The sequence below is a fragment of the Denticeps clupeoides genome, chromosome 14 (genome assembly GCF_900700375.1).
Source record: "Denticeps clupeoides chromosome 14, fDenClu1.1, whole genome shotgun sequence".
Lineage (NCBI taxonomy): Eukaryota > Metazoa > Chordata > Actinopteri > Clupeiformes > Denticipitidae > Denticeps > Denticeps clupeoides.
The window spans coordinates 17,770,908-17,786,746 of record NC_041720.1 but is presented as its reverse complement, the minus strand read 5'-3'; the positions used below and the strand labels follow the sequence as shown (position 1 = coordinate 17,786,746).

Here is a 15,839-nt window from a genome sequence, read left to right as displayed (position 1 = left end):
TCCTTCCCTTCTGTGTGCCTAGCAGATGATGTCTGCTATGATGAAACCAATGAGAGATCATGTTTGCAGAAAGGTTGCATGACTTGGGCAATATCACAAATATCTAATGTATTTGCAGGCATTGTTTTAATTTTGGATATATGTTGTAGATGCAAATTCCAGCAGAAACTGCATGATCTTGTGTGTGTGTCGAAACTGTGTTTAGACTAACAGCACGTTCATCTAAAGAATTAGCACTGGAATTCTTGCAGTTTTTAATAAAGGATTTCTCTAATGTGAGCAGCCTCTCACAAATAAATTTTTTTGACAATGACAGAGGAAACGTGGTACAGTATCAGACTGACCTAGCAGTTAAGGATGCGGTACCGTAATCATAAGGTTGCCACCTCAAATCCCGATCCATCAAGCTGCCACTGAGGTGCCACTGAGCATAGCACCGTCCTCACACACTGCTCCCCGGGCGCCTGTCATGGCTGCACACTGCCCACTCAGGGTGATGGGTTAAATGCAGAGGACACGTTTCACTGTGTGCACAGTGTGCTGTGTTGCTCTGTATCACAATGACAATCTCTTCACATATGTTTGTGTGTGTCTGTGTGTGTGTGTGTGTGTGTGTGTGTGTGTGTGTGTGTGTGTGTGTGTGTGCGTGTATGTACGCTGTGTGTGGGATAAACGAATACATTATTCCCAGGCGGCTGGGTAGACCTGTATAATTAGTTTTTTTCTAGATCCCCGGAGAAGGCTTTAGTCATACATTACATGCATATAACAGAAAGTTTCCCGACTGCATGATCTTAAAGGCAGAACTAGCTTCTCTTCGTCAACAAATTCCCCTATAGACATTATCATGTTTTTTTTTGTGTGTGGTTTTTGAATGTCTTTGATTACATTTATGGTAATTAGTGGAACTAATATTGCCATTGAACTTTATTGTCATTGACACTTTTTAGCTAATGGCTCCTCATGACCTGGCAACCTGATGTGATTTTGCACTCTTCATTTATGCTATTTTTAAATAATCTCAGTCCTGACTGGGCCAAGTTTCTACTGAAATCTCTGTTTAACAAGCAGTCTGCTATGGTTCTTCCCATGTTTGGGCTCATTGTCATGGTCTGGCTGTAGACCACAAGCAGACAGTCTGACATTCTGCTGAACATCCCTCAATGGTTACAAGCCGTCCAGGCCCAGATGGGAACAAAACAGATCTACAGCGTTAAACTCTATACTGGCATCACTGTTATATGGAGGGGCAGTTTCCTTATATGTTTTTCTCCAGTGATTACTGCTAATATTATCCTGCGACATATATTGCACAGATCCTGCTGCCCTAAGGGTATTTTTGTTCTTACATTTACAGCATTTATCATTTACAGCATTCTTGTGTATGCTACCAGTCAAAAGTTTGGATTCACCCACTCTGTGGCGGTTACTGGGACTAAGATGGAGCCATTATGAAGAATCCAATGCAAGAAACATATTCAGTATTTGTTGTATCAGATGAAAGTGAAGTGTGTTTGATGAATCTGTTTTTGAAGAGTCGCCTCTTTTTACCTTCATGGCTGCTTTGTTCACTATTGTCTTTATCAAAAGCTGCTTGGTGAGATGCTCATTAACATGAGTGAATGATAAGAAAGTGTTCAGCATAAACCAGCATAAATTTCATATTCCTGTGTCTTCAGTTTTGTTCTATGATGAAAAAAACGCATGCCCTATAAGTGAGTAGGGGTGATCAAACTTTTGATTGTTACTTTACATCAACTCCTTTCCTTTTTACACACGTGAGATGATATTTAATACATGCCTAATCTACTAAATCTACCAAAACCTTGTTTTGCAGCCTCCCTGTGAGTTCAAGGGCAGTTTTAGTTGTGTTAAATCAGATTACTAGCTAACATTTCCTCCCATCTGTAGGTCCTGGATGCTATGCTCACCCATCTCCAGGAAACTCTGGAACTGTCCTCATCCAGGGGGGATGGGCCCGGGTCTGAGAACAAGGTAACATCCCTATGATTTACATGTATGATGTCATTAGATGAAAAAACAGCAAGTTGTTATGGAAAAGTGATGCTGAATTGATTAATTAGTGTTCTGGCACCCCCTGCTGGCCAACATGACCTGATCACATAAAAATAACAGGCATAAATGAAATGAAATTAAATTGAATGTAATATTAAAGTAACATTTATAGCGTTTATCAGACACCCTTATCTAGCTGCTGTGACATCAGAGGCTATCTGTATTTGTTACAGTAAATAAGTGCTCTTGACATCTGTCCCTTTTATTTCCGTTCCTTTTCTCCGTGTGTGCGTATGAACACGCAGCTAGTAAACGTGCCCGATCTGGTGCCAGCCCTGGTCACAGCAGAGCAGAAAGCTGCATCATCACTACGATGGCGAGTGCATGAGAAGCTGCTGCAGCGCTATTCCTGCCTGCCCCGTGTCATCTCCGGTGACCAGATCTATTACCGCTTCCTGCAGAGGATGTTCACTATTATCACCACCAATGTAAGTGCTGAGGCAGATCTCTCCCTTGCAAACAGCCCTGACACATAAGTAACAGGGGGGTAGTAGCTAGTGGGTAAGACAGCAATCTATGAACCAGAAGACCACAAAGTCACAGGTTGAAACCTCCTCCTCTACAATATCAGACGGCTCCGCTCTTATCTTGCCTAGATACTTGTTCAGTCCCTAGTAATCTCACGACTGGATTACTGTAATTCCCTTTTACCAGGTCTACCTCTGAATGCCATCCGGCCCCTACAACTAATACAAAATGTACCAGCATGACTGGTTTTCAACCTTCTCCCACAACCCCCTACTGCTACACATCCCCCTCCCAAAGCCAAACATGGGGTTTCACCATCCTACCTCAGAGCTCACATTATATCTTGCACTGCACCTCACATTCTCAGACCCTCCAGTACTGCTCGCCTGCTCCCTCCACCATGAAGGTACGAGGAAGACACTCAAGAGTCAAGATTCAAGATTGTTTTATTGTCAGTTTAACAGTATACATAGTATACCGTGTATTGAAATAATGTTTCACACAGACCCCCCATAGTGCAATAATAAAAGAAAGAACAATATATATGTATATGCACACTAAACTAAACTATACTAACTAAAACTAAAACCTAAATACTGTACAGGTTATCTCTATATGAGAACATTTCTGTACAGGACAAACAGCTCCTTGTTAGTGTAGTGGTGACCGGGGTTCGATTCCTCGACGGGGAGGCGATGCTCCAGGGGCAGTGGTGGCCTAGCGGTTAAGGAAGCGGCCCCGTAATCGGAAGGTTGCCGGTTCGAATCCCGATCCGCCAAGGTACCACTGAGGTGCCACTGAGCAAAAGCACCGTCCCCACACACTGCTCCCCGGGCGCCGGTCACGGCAGCCCACTGCTCACTCAGGGTGATGGGATAAATGCAGAGGACAAATTTCACTGTGTGCACCGTGTGCTGTGCTGCTGTGTATCACATGTGACAATCACTTCACTTTTTTTAACTTTAAACAGGGCAACATCATGTAGGATGATTGTAAGTGGATATGTTGAATATTTCAAACAGGACACACAAGAGACAAACAGCAGATATGTGCAAAAAGAGCAGAGAAGTGCGAAATGGTCAGTATGTTATCAGATGCATAAGGCTGTTGTCGAGAATTTTCAATGGCAGCTTAAGACCTTCCTCTTTAGAGAATACTTAGACTAACCTGTAGTTTGACTTATGCAAAAAAAACTACAACAGAGTGAATAAAATGATTGTATTCATGGTTTGAGTCCTAGTGAACCAGAGCTGATTACATCATCGACAGTAACATGAAAGCACATTGTAAGTTGCTCTGGATAAGGGTGTCAGCCAAATGCCGTAAATAAAAAATGTAATGTAAATGGACTACCATTGTGTACCTGACCAAGACACTTACACATACACAATCACATACTACATATGTACTACATACATATGTTTATGTTTTTGAAACCACATTAAAAGTTTTAAGATGAACAAGTCAAGATTGACCTGACTTTCCACAGTGAAATAATGACCATTTTCATGATCATAATAAGAAGATGAGACTCTTAGATGGCCCATGTGTAAGTTCAACTTTTATGTCCTCTTCCTTTCCAGAATGTTCTGCCAGTTCAGAGAGAAGCTGCCAGGACTTTGTGTGTATTTCTTCGCTACAACCGCAAGCAAGAACAACGGCAGGAGATTGTCAGCAAAGTCATGCAGGGTAATAACTGTAATATTGTTGCATGATCAGAATGGTTGGTTATACCCATTATAAATAAAAAATCTGTGATATAAAAGCACCTTGGCGCTATTTTAGTGCTGAGCTATATAGGTGTGCAGTTGGTGTAATATCAATCACTCAGACTTTGTGACTATTGCTTGATGTTTTGGGGCACAATTTTCTAACTTGCACATTTAGCTTGGGACTTGTTCAATAGCGTAAGGGAGTATTGTTTTCATCAACCAATTTTTTTTTTTTTTTTCAAAAAGCACATTTAGTCTCAACAATATAACACAACCAGTATATCCAACAATATAACATAACCATATATATATATATGGTCGTGGGTTAGCAGAAGGCTGGGAGAAAAAGACCAAGTGACCTTTGGACACACTTTCTTTTACAATGAAGTGGAAAAGAAAGCAGAAAGTGTCTCAAAAACATATGCAAAAATGTGGCCACTGGAATGGATGTAGTGTATTCTTGAGTCTATAAGGTAACAATAATATAATAATGAAATAACCTTGTTTTAACTGTGAAATGGGTTTGACTACAAGAAAATGTTGCTTTTGTTCCTTCTACTAGGTACTTACTATATTGGCTGGGTTCAATTGAATTGCATTAATAAAAAAACTAAAATACAACTATAATAAAATGTCATTAGTTTTTGTTGACTAAAACTAGACTAAAATAATCATGGATGATTTTGAGTAAAATAAAACTAAAATGCTCAGACTTTTAGTCGACTGAAACTTGACTACTAAAATGACGTGACTAATAAAAACTAAAATGACAGCTTGATGCAAAGACTAGACAAAAACTAAAATTAAGACAGGCTGCCAAAAACAACTATTGTGTATTGATTCACATAAGCAGGTTGATAAATATTGATAAATATTTCAATGCTGGTGAACAAGCCTCATGCTTAGTGTTGTGTCAAGCACCAGTTTGAGAATAGTGCCTGTAGACAGTCTTTGGTGATTTTAACAATCAACCTTGTAACCCACTCCAGATCTTGCACAAGGAAGAAGTTACTGGAACAGACTGCGCTATCTAGACCTGTGTGAGATCGCCATGGAACTCTTCTCCAAATCATACTTCTGCAAGAACTTCCTGATGGAAGCCCTTGAACTGGTCAATGATCCTGTGGCCAACGTCAGGTCTGAGTTGTAATGCAAATATTACTCTGAAAATTTGTGACTTGAAGTTTCTGACATGAGTCTTCGCCTTAATGAGACCCGCAGGTACAAGCTGTGCCACATGCTGCCCAGATTGAGGTCTACTATTAGGTTACCCACTGACAAGCACCTGCAGCAGCAATTGGACTTCTGTGTACGCAAGCTGCTGTGTCGAGAGAAAGACAAGGATGTGGTGGCTGTAGTGCGCAAGGTGAGGCCCACGCACATGCCCATTCCTCACCTGCAATTCAGATGCAAGTAGGAACAGCAGACTGATGACTATCTCTGTTCTATCTTCTCTGTTCAGATAGTGCTAGAATTGGACAAAATGGACATCACAGAACCAGTAAGCATGGTCTTTTTACAGTTCTCAAAATGATTACTGTAAGCATGTACTGCTTCATAGAATATTTTGCGATTCTAGTATCACAAAAGGCATGAAAGAGACCTACTGGACCAGAAGAAAGAGAAAGAGGAAGCTCTGTTACTTGAAATGGTGAGATATTCCATACCTTGGGAGCAGTTTTCTCTGTAGTAATTTTCACTAGGGCTCTTGACTAAGCCTTTAACTGATTAATATAATATTCAGATTGTTCTGTTTGCTTTCTCGGGGGGGTTATTTTCGGAATGGTTTTGGCCTGCAGGAGCTGCTGGAGCGACAGCAGAGTGAAGCAAAGCTTAGTGGAGAAAAGCATACAGAGAAAAAACGTGAGTAGAGACATCCATATACACCCCTGAATAAAAATGACAGGTTTGTAAGTAGAGGTTAAAACTGCAAAAAGAAGAGACAATAAATATAGAGTAGGCAATTTATTGAAAACTGCATTTAAACTCAAACAGGCTGTTCATCAGTTGATAATTTACATTTGCATTTGTAGCATTTGGCAGGTACCCTTCGATGACAATCAGTTCTGGTTTACTAGGACTGCAAAAATGAATACAATCATTCTATTCTCTCTGTTTAAGTTAGACTAAAAGAAAGTTACAAGTAAGTCTAAGTATTCTCTAAAGAAGAAGGTCTCAAGCTGCCATTTAAAAATACTTAGTGACTGTGCTGTTCTGACCTTGCGGGGAAGTTCATTCCACCACCTAGCAAGACAGAGTCTAGATGATTGTCTTTCTCTCGTACGTGGATGGACCAGGCAAGCAGTACTGGAGGGTTAGAGATGCAGTGCAAGATATAGTAAGGGCTGTGAGGTAGGGTGGCCAGCATCAGTATTTAGAATTAGAGTTGTGTGTTGTCAGCATAGCAGTGATGTCACATGATTTCATCATGTGACCGGGAGTAACACGGAAACGAGGTAACGTGACTCCTATATATTAGGCTGGAGAGCAGCTGCCAATTGCTCAGTCATTGAATGAAGCACGCCATTCGACTCGGCCCCGAAAACCTTCAACCCAGTAAGACCGTACCTGTCCTCTCTGTTCTCCTGACCCACGAACTCCTTCCTGTCGCTCTCGTTTCCTCCTACACGTCTCTCTCGTTCTGGTCCCGGTTCGCGTTACAAGTGATAGGATAACCCACGCAAGGAAATTACCTCATCAAGTGATTTCATGTAGAGGGAGAAATGGAGAGGACTGAGTACTGATCCCTGAGGGAAAACAGTGGAGAGTCTGCTTGGTAGGACCGCTCATCAAGGTAGGAAGTAAACCACTGCCATGCTGAGCCCAGAGCAGACAACTTTCTCGTATCCAACTGTAACTTTATCAAATATGGAAGAGAGATCGAGGAGAATACAAACCAATGACACTTTTGCTAATCTGTTTGCATATAGCAAGAAGGGCTGTCTCAGTAGAATGACCTGCTTTGAAGCCAGACTGGTTGCTCTGATTGAATCGGTGATCAGTGATAGATGATTGTAGACCAAGCACTCAAGGACTTTAGAAAGAAATGATAAAAGAGCAGTGGGTTTCTTTAGGATTGGATCAAGTGGACATGATTTTATCTGATGGAAGCTTTAAACTATTTGGTGAGTCTTCAGGGTGTAGATTAAGGGTTGGTAGTGGAGAATGTCTGGCAGATTTTTTTTTCAATCTTCCCTGTGAAAACTCTACAACTCATACAAAATGCAGCAGCACGACTGATCTTTAACCTTCCCAAATTCTGCCACACCGCCCCTCTGCTACGTTCCCTCCACTGGCTCCCAGTAGCTGCATGCATCAGGTTCAAAATACTGATGCTGGCCTACAAAGCCAAACATGGAGTAGCCCCATCCTACCTCACAGCCCTTATTACACCTCGCACTGCACCTCGTTTACTCCAGTAGCTTCCAGTACTGCTCGCCTGTTCCCTCCATCGCTAAAGGTAAAAGGAAAACATTAATCTAGACTGCCAAATGCCGTAAATGTAAATGAAAAATTTGGTGAAATCTTCAGTGGTTAGCAAAGATTGGGTCGAAGAACTTGCAGGGTTGAGTAGAAATGAGAATATGTTGTGGAGTTTCTGAGGGTTGTGGACCAAGGCTTCCAGTTTTGTAGAAATCAGTTTCAGCAGAGTTGAGAATTTGAATAGAAGATTCTCATAATACAACAGGTCTTTCTCCTCTTTTGATTGCACAATGTATCAATGTATTCTTTTGGGTTTAGAAGATAGAAGACAGAGATGATCCATAGAATGTGAACATGAGAAGAGGAGAGAGTTAGTGTGTGTCTCCAGTGGTAAGGAGTAAGGAATGACTCAGAGGTTGGAAGATGTGGAAGAGTGTAGGAAGATGAAGGCGAGACAGAGTAAAGGTTATGTAGAATGAAGAATGGATGGTGGTCAGTCTTGGATCTGGTAAGTAGAGTGAGGGTGGTCAGAAATGTGAAGTCGAGTGGAAGAAAGGTTGCTAGTTAGGGAGGGACGACTGAAGACCAGGTCCAAGACATTCCCTCCTTTGTGTGTAGAAGAGCAGCTGCTCACCAAAAGGGGTGTCTTTGGGAACTTTGCTGAGCAGAGGGTCCGATTAATTAATAAAGCGATCCGGAAGGGCGATATATGACAATGAGAAGGATGTTCACCGGAGAAGAAACTGAGACTGCATGGAGCTCAAAGGAAGTGATATTAAGACATGTGAGAGGCAGTGGTGTAAAGGACCAAGTCCTGTTTTTTGCATTTTGAGCCTCAATTTACAACCTGGTTGTGATCCACCAGCACAAAATGTGTACTTTATTCCAGTGTATCTACTAGATAAAAAAAAAAAACAGAAAAAATTATAATCACTCACTTGTTCAGAAGCAGGAAATGTGCAAAAGAAGCCACTTTCAGTATCACCTGTTCCACAGGAAGGGACAGCAAAGCAGGGCTGTCAGGAACCAAAGGGATGTCTGTGTCCACATCTGGAGCTACTCTGTCTACCTCAGCGGGTAAGCGGCTTGACTGAGAATTCACTGAGCTGTTGTGCCGCCCCTGACCACTAGTGGGCAGTATGACATGCTGTGTCTTGTAATTGATTGAGTAGTGACTCAATGAGCTGTTTGCAGAATTGAGGGATCCTGTGGTATTTATGCATCCCTGTTTAACACGAGAAGTCGAGCTCTGCGTCTGTTTCTGACATCCTCTGTATTTTCCAGGTAAAGAAATGAGGAAGGCTAAACTTGCCCGGAGTCGCTCACTCAGCAGCCACCCCACCACACCCAAGATTACCAATTCTGAAAAGTCCCTGTAAGTGTCTTTCTACTATCTCACAACATACTACGTCTTACAACTGCTTTACACATGCAGAGCCTGCTCTTAGGTTAAATAACATTAATAATAATAATACTAATAATAATAATAATTTAACTGACTGGTTAATGAATGTAACTGACTGGTTGTTTAAGTGTAATATAACGAAAGTTTAGAAGCTTTAACTGTTATCCATACTTATTTTAAGTGTTTGTAATGGTTTTTATAATAAAATGTGGAAAAGTAGGTTATCATTAGTTTTGAAAGTCCAAGAGTGATTGTAAATTTCTAGCCTGTACTTAAAATGAAAAAATAAACATATTTTATGTTCCTGGTTATTAATTGCAGTAAAATGACAACTTGATATCAGAATAAAAAAATGAGCATTATTTCACTCTCTGATTCACTACTCTGTATTCAGAAAAGTTAAAGAATCTGGAAGCTGTTCTGGAACAGGGAAGGGCACAATGTTACCTATAAATGGTAAGACATGTGTTATGTTGTGTGTGTTTGTGCACTGTTCATGATATGTTAGGCAGATCATGAACACTATCATTAAAAGTTTGGACCCTGTGGCAGTTATGGGGAATAAGACGGAGCCATTTTGAAGAATACAATGTTATATCAGGAGAAAATGAAGTATTTTTGAATCTGTCACCTATTTTTACCTTCATGGTCACTTTGTTCACTATTGTCATCATCAAAAGGTGCTTCATGAGATGCTCATTAACATGAGTGAATGATAAGAAAGTGTTCAGCATAAACCTTCAGCACTGTTGGAAACCGTCCCCGCTGTCCTGTTTCTTGCATTTTGAGCCTCAACTTGCAACTTTGAGCCTCAAATGCGAATACTTTTTTCCAGTGTAAAAAACAGTTATATTAACTCGCTCGTGTACGTCTAGCCGTTCTGTGACCTGTGCATGTATTTTTAGCTCAGAGAAACCCATGTACATTTAAGAGTGGCTTCATGTCTTTTAGATGACGCTCTGCGGCCCCACCACTACAACGTGGCCACTTCGTCCTCCTCCCTGCCCCCAACCCCGTCCTCCTCCTCCATGCCAGTCCTCATTCGCAGCAACACCACCAGCTCTGTGGACCACCGCAGCAATAGCAAGGACACACAGTCCAGGAAGTTATCCATGTAGGAAATCTTTCAAGAAAACTTTTTTTTTTAACTTATTGTATTTCAAAGAAATTATTCTAATTATTGCTCTTCTGTTCTTTGTAAGACAAAGGAAGTCCAATTCGTTTGGAATGCAGTCTGGGAGGGAGTGAGTCCACATCTCACGAGGAGTGGGCTGAGGACAACCTTGTGGCAGATCCGCCTCCACCCCAGGGTCGTTTGCCTCGTCTGATGGCCACCCCTTGAAAATTTCAGAACGAACTGCTTCTTGGACAGGAGGAAACTGTCCCTTTGTTTTAGCGCCAACGAAATTCGACATTGATCCATCTCTGCCTTACTTCACGAAATACTTTGTCCAAATCAAGCCAGACAAAAAAAACCAGAAAAGACAGGAAACAAACGTGACGTTAATGAGCAAGCTGGATGTATTTTATTCATTGACTCATTTGATTTATTGTATTTTAAGCATGCTTTTTTTCTTTTATATCAGCAAGTAAAGTCAAGAGATGTATTTTTATGACCGCCCACCACCACTTCTCATACATCCTTTGAGTTGCAGACCCCACCCTCTCACCCAGTGAAAATGTGCCGGGGTCCCTTGGCACCTAAGTGATGCCAAACAATGAATACTCTGTCAATAAAAAGCCTAAACTGAAAGTGTGTCACTTTGAAGTGAGACTCAACTGAGGACATAAAAAGACACGAGAAACCAGGAATACGTCAGACTGGTGAAGTTACAGGTAACAAACACAAAACATCGAAAAGCAAGATTTAGTGTTTTCCACTACTTCTTGGTAGGATCATTCACTCTTCCCATGAGAAGCAGGTTTTTGGTTGCTTCATGGTACACGAGGAACAGGAAGGGTCGGTTGATGGTAAGCCGGGGAGGAAGGTTGGAGACGTTTTGGTCTCCCCCTGGGGTGGCAGCCGCCACTGAGCCACTCTCGTCTGCTTCAATGGCCGCCTTGTGCACCACCTGTACAGGAATATAGACGGAACTCATGCCTTTTAACTCCCTCCTATACTATTATTGCTATATGCAACTATCTGAATGTAGAACCACAATTCCATTCAATGAAATGAATGGGACCCCTTGCAAAGAAGCAACGCTCTTTTTGAGGTTGGGTGACCAGACCTAAACATTATACTTAAGGATGGATCCTGTGAGGGATGTAAAACCAAAACAGCTGGGATGCCGAGTTTATCGCTTGTCAGACATTATTTTGTGCTGATGGCTGTGCACATGGTGGGAGATCAACTGTGTACCATGTTTATTGTTGTTTAAGCAAAAACATAATGAACATATTCCACTATCCTAAAACAATGTGCATGGTGCGGATGTTGTGCGTCAGATGCTCAGATTTACTCCCAAAGTAGTCAGGATTCGAATTTTCACTCAAATGCTGTTGTGTGCGCTGCACTCTGATTGTAGACTACTAACCCTATAAAAATGCGTTGTGAACGTGCCGATCATTGGCCCTGTGGGCTTGCCTTGGTGGAGGGCAGAGGAGGGCAGCATAGGGAAATTTGCATATCATTATTGTTATTATTAGTCCTGTTCAGTAAATATCTCTCAGTGTAAAAAACGTCCTCGCATTCTATCCATCACCTATCGTGGTCATGGCTGCCAGACCTAAGGGCGCAAGGCAGGGACACTGCGAGGCCACCGCAGGGTGTGTCGGTTAACAGTAGTGTGATGCACTAACCTCAGACAGCTTGAGGTCCTGCTCTTTGCTGAGGCCAGAAAGGTCAGCATTTCCCTGGAAGACATCAGTGATCCCCATGGTGGCCAGGGACATCTTCAGGGAATATGACTGCTCCAGTGAGAAACGTGGCAGTTGCACCTCCAGTTTTCTGATGGGGAGGACGAGACAACAAACACAACAACAGAACATCTGAGGATGATATTATTACTTACAGCAATCCTAAGACCTTATGAGCTTGCAAAATCATATTGATGAGGCTCATTTCGTCAGACTCACGTTTTCTTCAGTTTTTTAAGCCAGTCCATAAACTTGGCAGCGTAGAGGTCGTCGTCGATGGAAGTGTAATCCACATCTTCATCAGGCAGGAGCACTAGCATGGCAGCGCCGCCTGCACAGGGCAGCTTCAGGATGCCCACCTTCAGCGCAGGATCATACGCCAGGTAGTATTTGTCGGAGTTGAACATCATGGGCACCTGCACGATGTGGTACTTGTCGATATAGAATCGCTCGTCCTGTGTGACACTCGCGTTGAAGGGCAGCAGCCACTGTCCTAAACAGTATTAGTATATTTGATATGAATTAGAACGCCGCCCGAGACGGCTGAAATTAAAGATTCAGGGGACATATTTTCCTCCTTGCATGTATTTAATATTTTACACATTTACACTTTACTGCCAAATCTCGGTAGTGAATAGGCTCCTTATGTACAGGATATGAATTACATTCATTAATTTATTAGTTACCCGCCATGGTCACACACCAGCCCTGGTGCGTTTCTGCCACCAGGGGGAACTATGGGACATTTGGGACGATTGGTGTGACCGTGTCACCCCATTAAATTTTCTGGTCACACCTGTGCCTTTTTTTCATGTAGGGCTCCTCATCCATGTATGTCTCTCATTTACATTTACAGCATTTATCAGACGCCCTTATCCAGAGCGACTTACAATCAGTAGTTACAGGGACAGTCCCCCCTGGAGCAATTTAGGGTTAAGTGTCTTGCTCTGGGACACAATGGTAGTAAGTGGGATTTGAACCTGGGTTCATAGGCGAGTGTGTTACCCACTAGGCTACTACCACCCGGTATGTAGTATGCATGGGTTGCACCAGGATTTTCTGACTTTTCGTTTTCCTTAAAATAAAGTCCCTTTCCTCGCACAAACATGACAGCCATTTACTACACAAGCATCCATGTGGAAAAACGGATGATGCAGTAAGTTGGCATTAATAAGATCTGGCATTAAGCTGGTCTCAGTCCTCTCACCTTTGAAGAAGGAAGCGCTGACAAGAAGCATCTGAGTCTGGCTGTCCACGGGCACGTTCACATCTCGGATCTTATCCCCAGACACCGTTCGGGAAAAGTCATTGATTTGGTTCTTGGCAGCCTGCACAGCGGCAAAGTTGGTGTTCTGGACTTCAGCGTTGTAATACATCCTGGCTTGGTCCTTGAAAGCTGCCTCGACCTGAACCTGCTGTCCAGCAAAGACCGCAGCCCCCTGGTCAAACCTGAGCGCAGCGTCGTTCTCTAAAGCCTCCCGGAGGTTCTGAAGGAGCTGCCCCGGTTCGTCCAGCGCGCTCAGCCGGAGGGTCTCCAGGATCTGGCTGCGTGTCTGGCCAGCAGCTCCGCCCGCCAGGGCAGCCAGGCCCAGAGACACGCTGAGAGGTGAGATGACCACGTTGTCATCGGTAGAGCCGGCGACCTTGCGGTACAGCGCAGTGGCGAACTCGGCATTCTTCAGAGCCAGCTGCTCCGTCTCCTGAGCAGAAGAGCCGGCGAGAAGAGCGGTGCACAGGAAGAACACGGCAGCCATCTTTAAACGCTTCTGTTAACAGCAGGGTAGCAGTGATGAGTAGTAGCGACGGCTGAATCCTGAATGCATTGTCATTACGTGTATTACATTATGCATTCTGTTATAGTAAATTAATGAATTTTATTTTAAATAAATGCACAAAATGTGCTGTGCTTTAGCTTTCTTTTGCCATACCTGTTTTTTGGTATATCGACATGAAGCAGAACCACTCCCTGGTTCTTTCATGACTATTTAAATATAGTAATACTGTCCCCAACAATCATGGTTTAGACCAAATCACGGGACAACCTTGCAGCAGATTTTTTAAGTAAATGTATTTAAAAAAAAAACTGTGAAATTAGGGCTGCACAATTAATCGAATTTTATCACGTATCACAATTTTGGCTGCCGCGATTAAATTATATAATAGCTGGCCCTGCTGCTTATCAAATCTCTCAACCAATAGTCAGCCAACCACCAGGGGGGCGAACGAAAGCATAGAGTGTATAACCTCAAATTGTGACAGAGTGAGACGTAATGTAGGGAGCAGTAGGTGACAACATAGATATATGCACTAAAAAAAAGGATATATACACTAGATGTCGCATTCAGCCTCTCGGCATGCATTAATACTGCCATCATATTTGGACGGGGTTTCAAGCTCATTCAATTGGGCTTCTCTGATGGTACGAGCGTAAATAGCGGACTTCCTTACCCGACACACATGTACGGCTCTAATAAAATCTGTCTTCCCACCCCATCACATAGGAAAGTCACAGTTTCTTTTCTGACACCTGACATTGCAGTTAGTAACTATATATCTATAGTTCTTTTTTCTCTATAGTTCTTTAAATTCTCAAATTTATACAAAATGCCTCTGTTTATGGACCCGCCCGATCTATAGTTTTTTTTTTTTTTTTTTTTTTTTTTTCTTTTTCAAAAAAGCAAGTAAATGGATGTTCATCTTTCATATTAAATATAAAAAAATAAGTATTTTTTTTTTTTTTAAGTATTTAATCAGTGACCTACTTTTACTTGTTTGTTTAAAACAGAAAGTGCATTACATTTGTTTTACCTAAAATAATGAAAAATCGTGATGAATAATTGTGATTACAATATTCATGATAATAATCGCGATTATCATTTTGCCCATAATCGTGCAGCCCCACGTGAAATGTTCGTTGATGATTAGGCCCTGATGATTGTTTGGCCTGCACTCACTAACGCTGCCAAATAAGGGTTTATCTACAAACTACTGCAAGCTTTTTTTTTTTTTTTACTGAGATGGAAACTCCTCTCATCAAGTTCTTCAGATAGTTTGCTGTATAAAACGCTAGAGTCGGGTTCAGCGTTTGTCTGGCCCCTGAGGCGCTCCTGCTCGTGGACTTCCACTCATGTTATTACGATGGTGGATGCTTCGAGGATGATTTGCCCTGAGCCCAAACCGGACTTTGCCTGCCGCACTCGTTCTGTTTGAACAATCAAAGTTTCTGTTTACTGGTTACATCATCTGCTGGCTACAACAGACACGCCTTTTTATTATTTTCAAAAGGGGCTAACTCATCATCATCATCATCATCATCATCATCATCATTGTCGTCATCATCATCTTCTCACAAGCACATCACTATCATACAGCGGTTCCTTGACTGGTATGAATGAATTGGTAATATTGGTAATGCCCCATATTCTCCTGCAGCCCTGCTGTTCCCTGCTGTTACGTCATAGAGAGCCGCGTGCAATAAAGGGCGAAAAAAATAATAATTACAGACAAGCTGCGATTCGGCTTACAATGATAATACTTGTACGACAATTACAAAAAAAAAAAAAACATTTTATCGCATAAAATAAAATAGGCTAAATGAAATATTATAGACAACGCCCATCTTTGAGCGTCGCGGTGTAGACCAGACGTTTCCCAGAGAAGAAAAGTCTTTCGCCCCCTTAACATCACGTAGTGACCGAATGTAAAAGAAAAGAATAACGCTCACGGCTCCGACGAGAGATCCAGCCGACGACGAGCAACGCGCATCCGCCGCGCTTCTCCCTCGGCCGACGGCTGACGCAGGCGCGACAACAAGCTACGCAACCGGCGTAAGATACGCTGCGCCCTCTGGCGGCGTACGCAAACGCCGCAGCTCCGGGCTCTGGTGGCTCTGGCCG

General features: G+C 42.4%; 2 protein-coding genes across 2 annotated transcripts in view; one reads left to right on the top strand and one right to left on the bottom strand.

The window, feature by feature from the left end:
* ppp4r4 (protein phosphatase 4, regulatory subunit 4) overlaps positions 1–10,837 on the top strand; it is a 28,481-nt gene extending 17,644 nt beyond the window's left edge. Inside the window, exons 13-25 of the mRNA XM_028953656.1 lie at positions 1,912–1,995; positions 2,322–2,504; positions 4,128–4,233; positions 5,246–5,393; positions 5,478–5,622; positions 5,719–5,757; positions 5,836–5,907; positions 6,056–6,119; positions 8,676–8,756; positions 8,964–9,054; positions 9,479–9,540; positions 10,036–10,198; positions 10,287–10,837. Coding sequence (XP_028809489.1) covers positions 1,912–1,995; positions 2,322–2,504; positions 4,128–4,233; positions 5,246–5,393; positions 5,478–5,622; positions 5,719–5,757; positions 5,836–5,907; positions 6,056–6,119; positions 8,676–8,756; positions 8,964–9,054; positions 9,479–9,540; positions 10,036–10,198; positions 10,287–10,332 — 1,284 coding nt within the window. The 3' untranslated portion in view covers positions 10,333–10,837. The remainder of the gene's footprint in view (positions 1–1,911; positions 1,996–2,321; positions 2,505–4,127; positions 4,234–5,245; positions 5,394–5,477; positions 5,623–5,718; positions 5,758–5,835; positions 5,908–6,055; positions 6,120–8,675; positions 8,757–8,963; positions 9,055–9,478; positions 9,541–10,035; positions 10,199–10,286) is intronic.
* serpina10a (serpin peptidase inhibitor, clade A (alpha-1 antiproteinase, antitrypsin), member 10a) lies at positions 10,583–15,787 on the bottom strand. The gene is made up of 5 exons (XM_028953657.1): positions 15,668–15,787; positions 13,151–13,709; positions 12,163–12,436; positions 11,887–12,034; positions 10,583–11,156 (listed from the first exon to the last, which is right to left on the bottom strand). Exons 2-5 carry the CDS (start codon positions 13,695–13,697, stop codon positions 10,965–10,967), a joined length of 1,161 nt encoding a protein of 386 aa, XP_028809490.1. The 5' UTR covers positions 13,698–13,709; positions 15,668–15,787; the 3' UTR covers positions 10,583–10,964.
* Between the last annotated feature and the right edge of the window lie 52 nt (positions 15,788–15,839).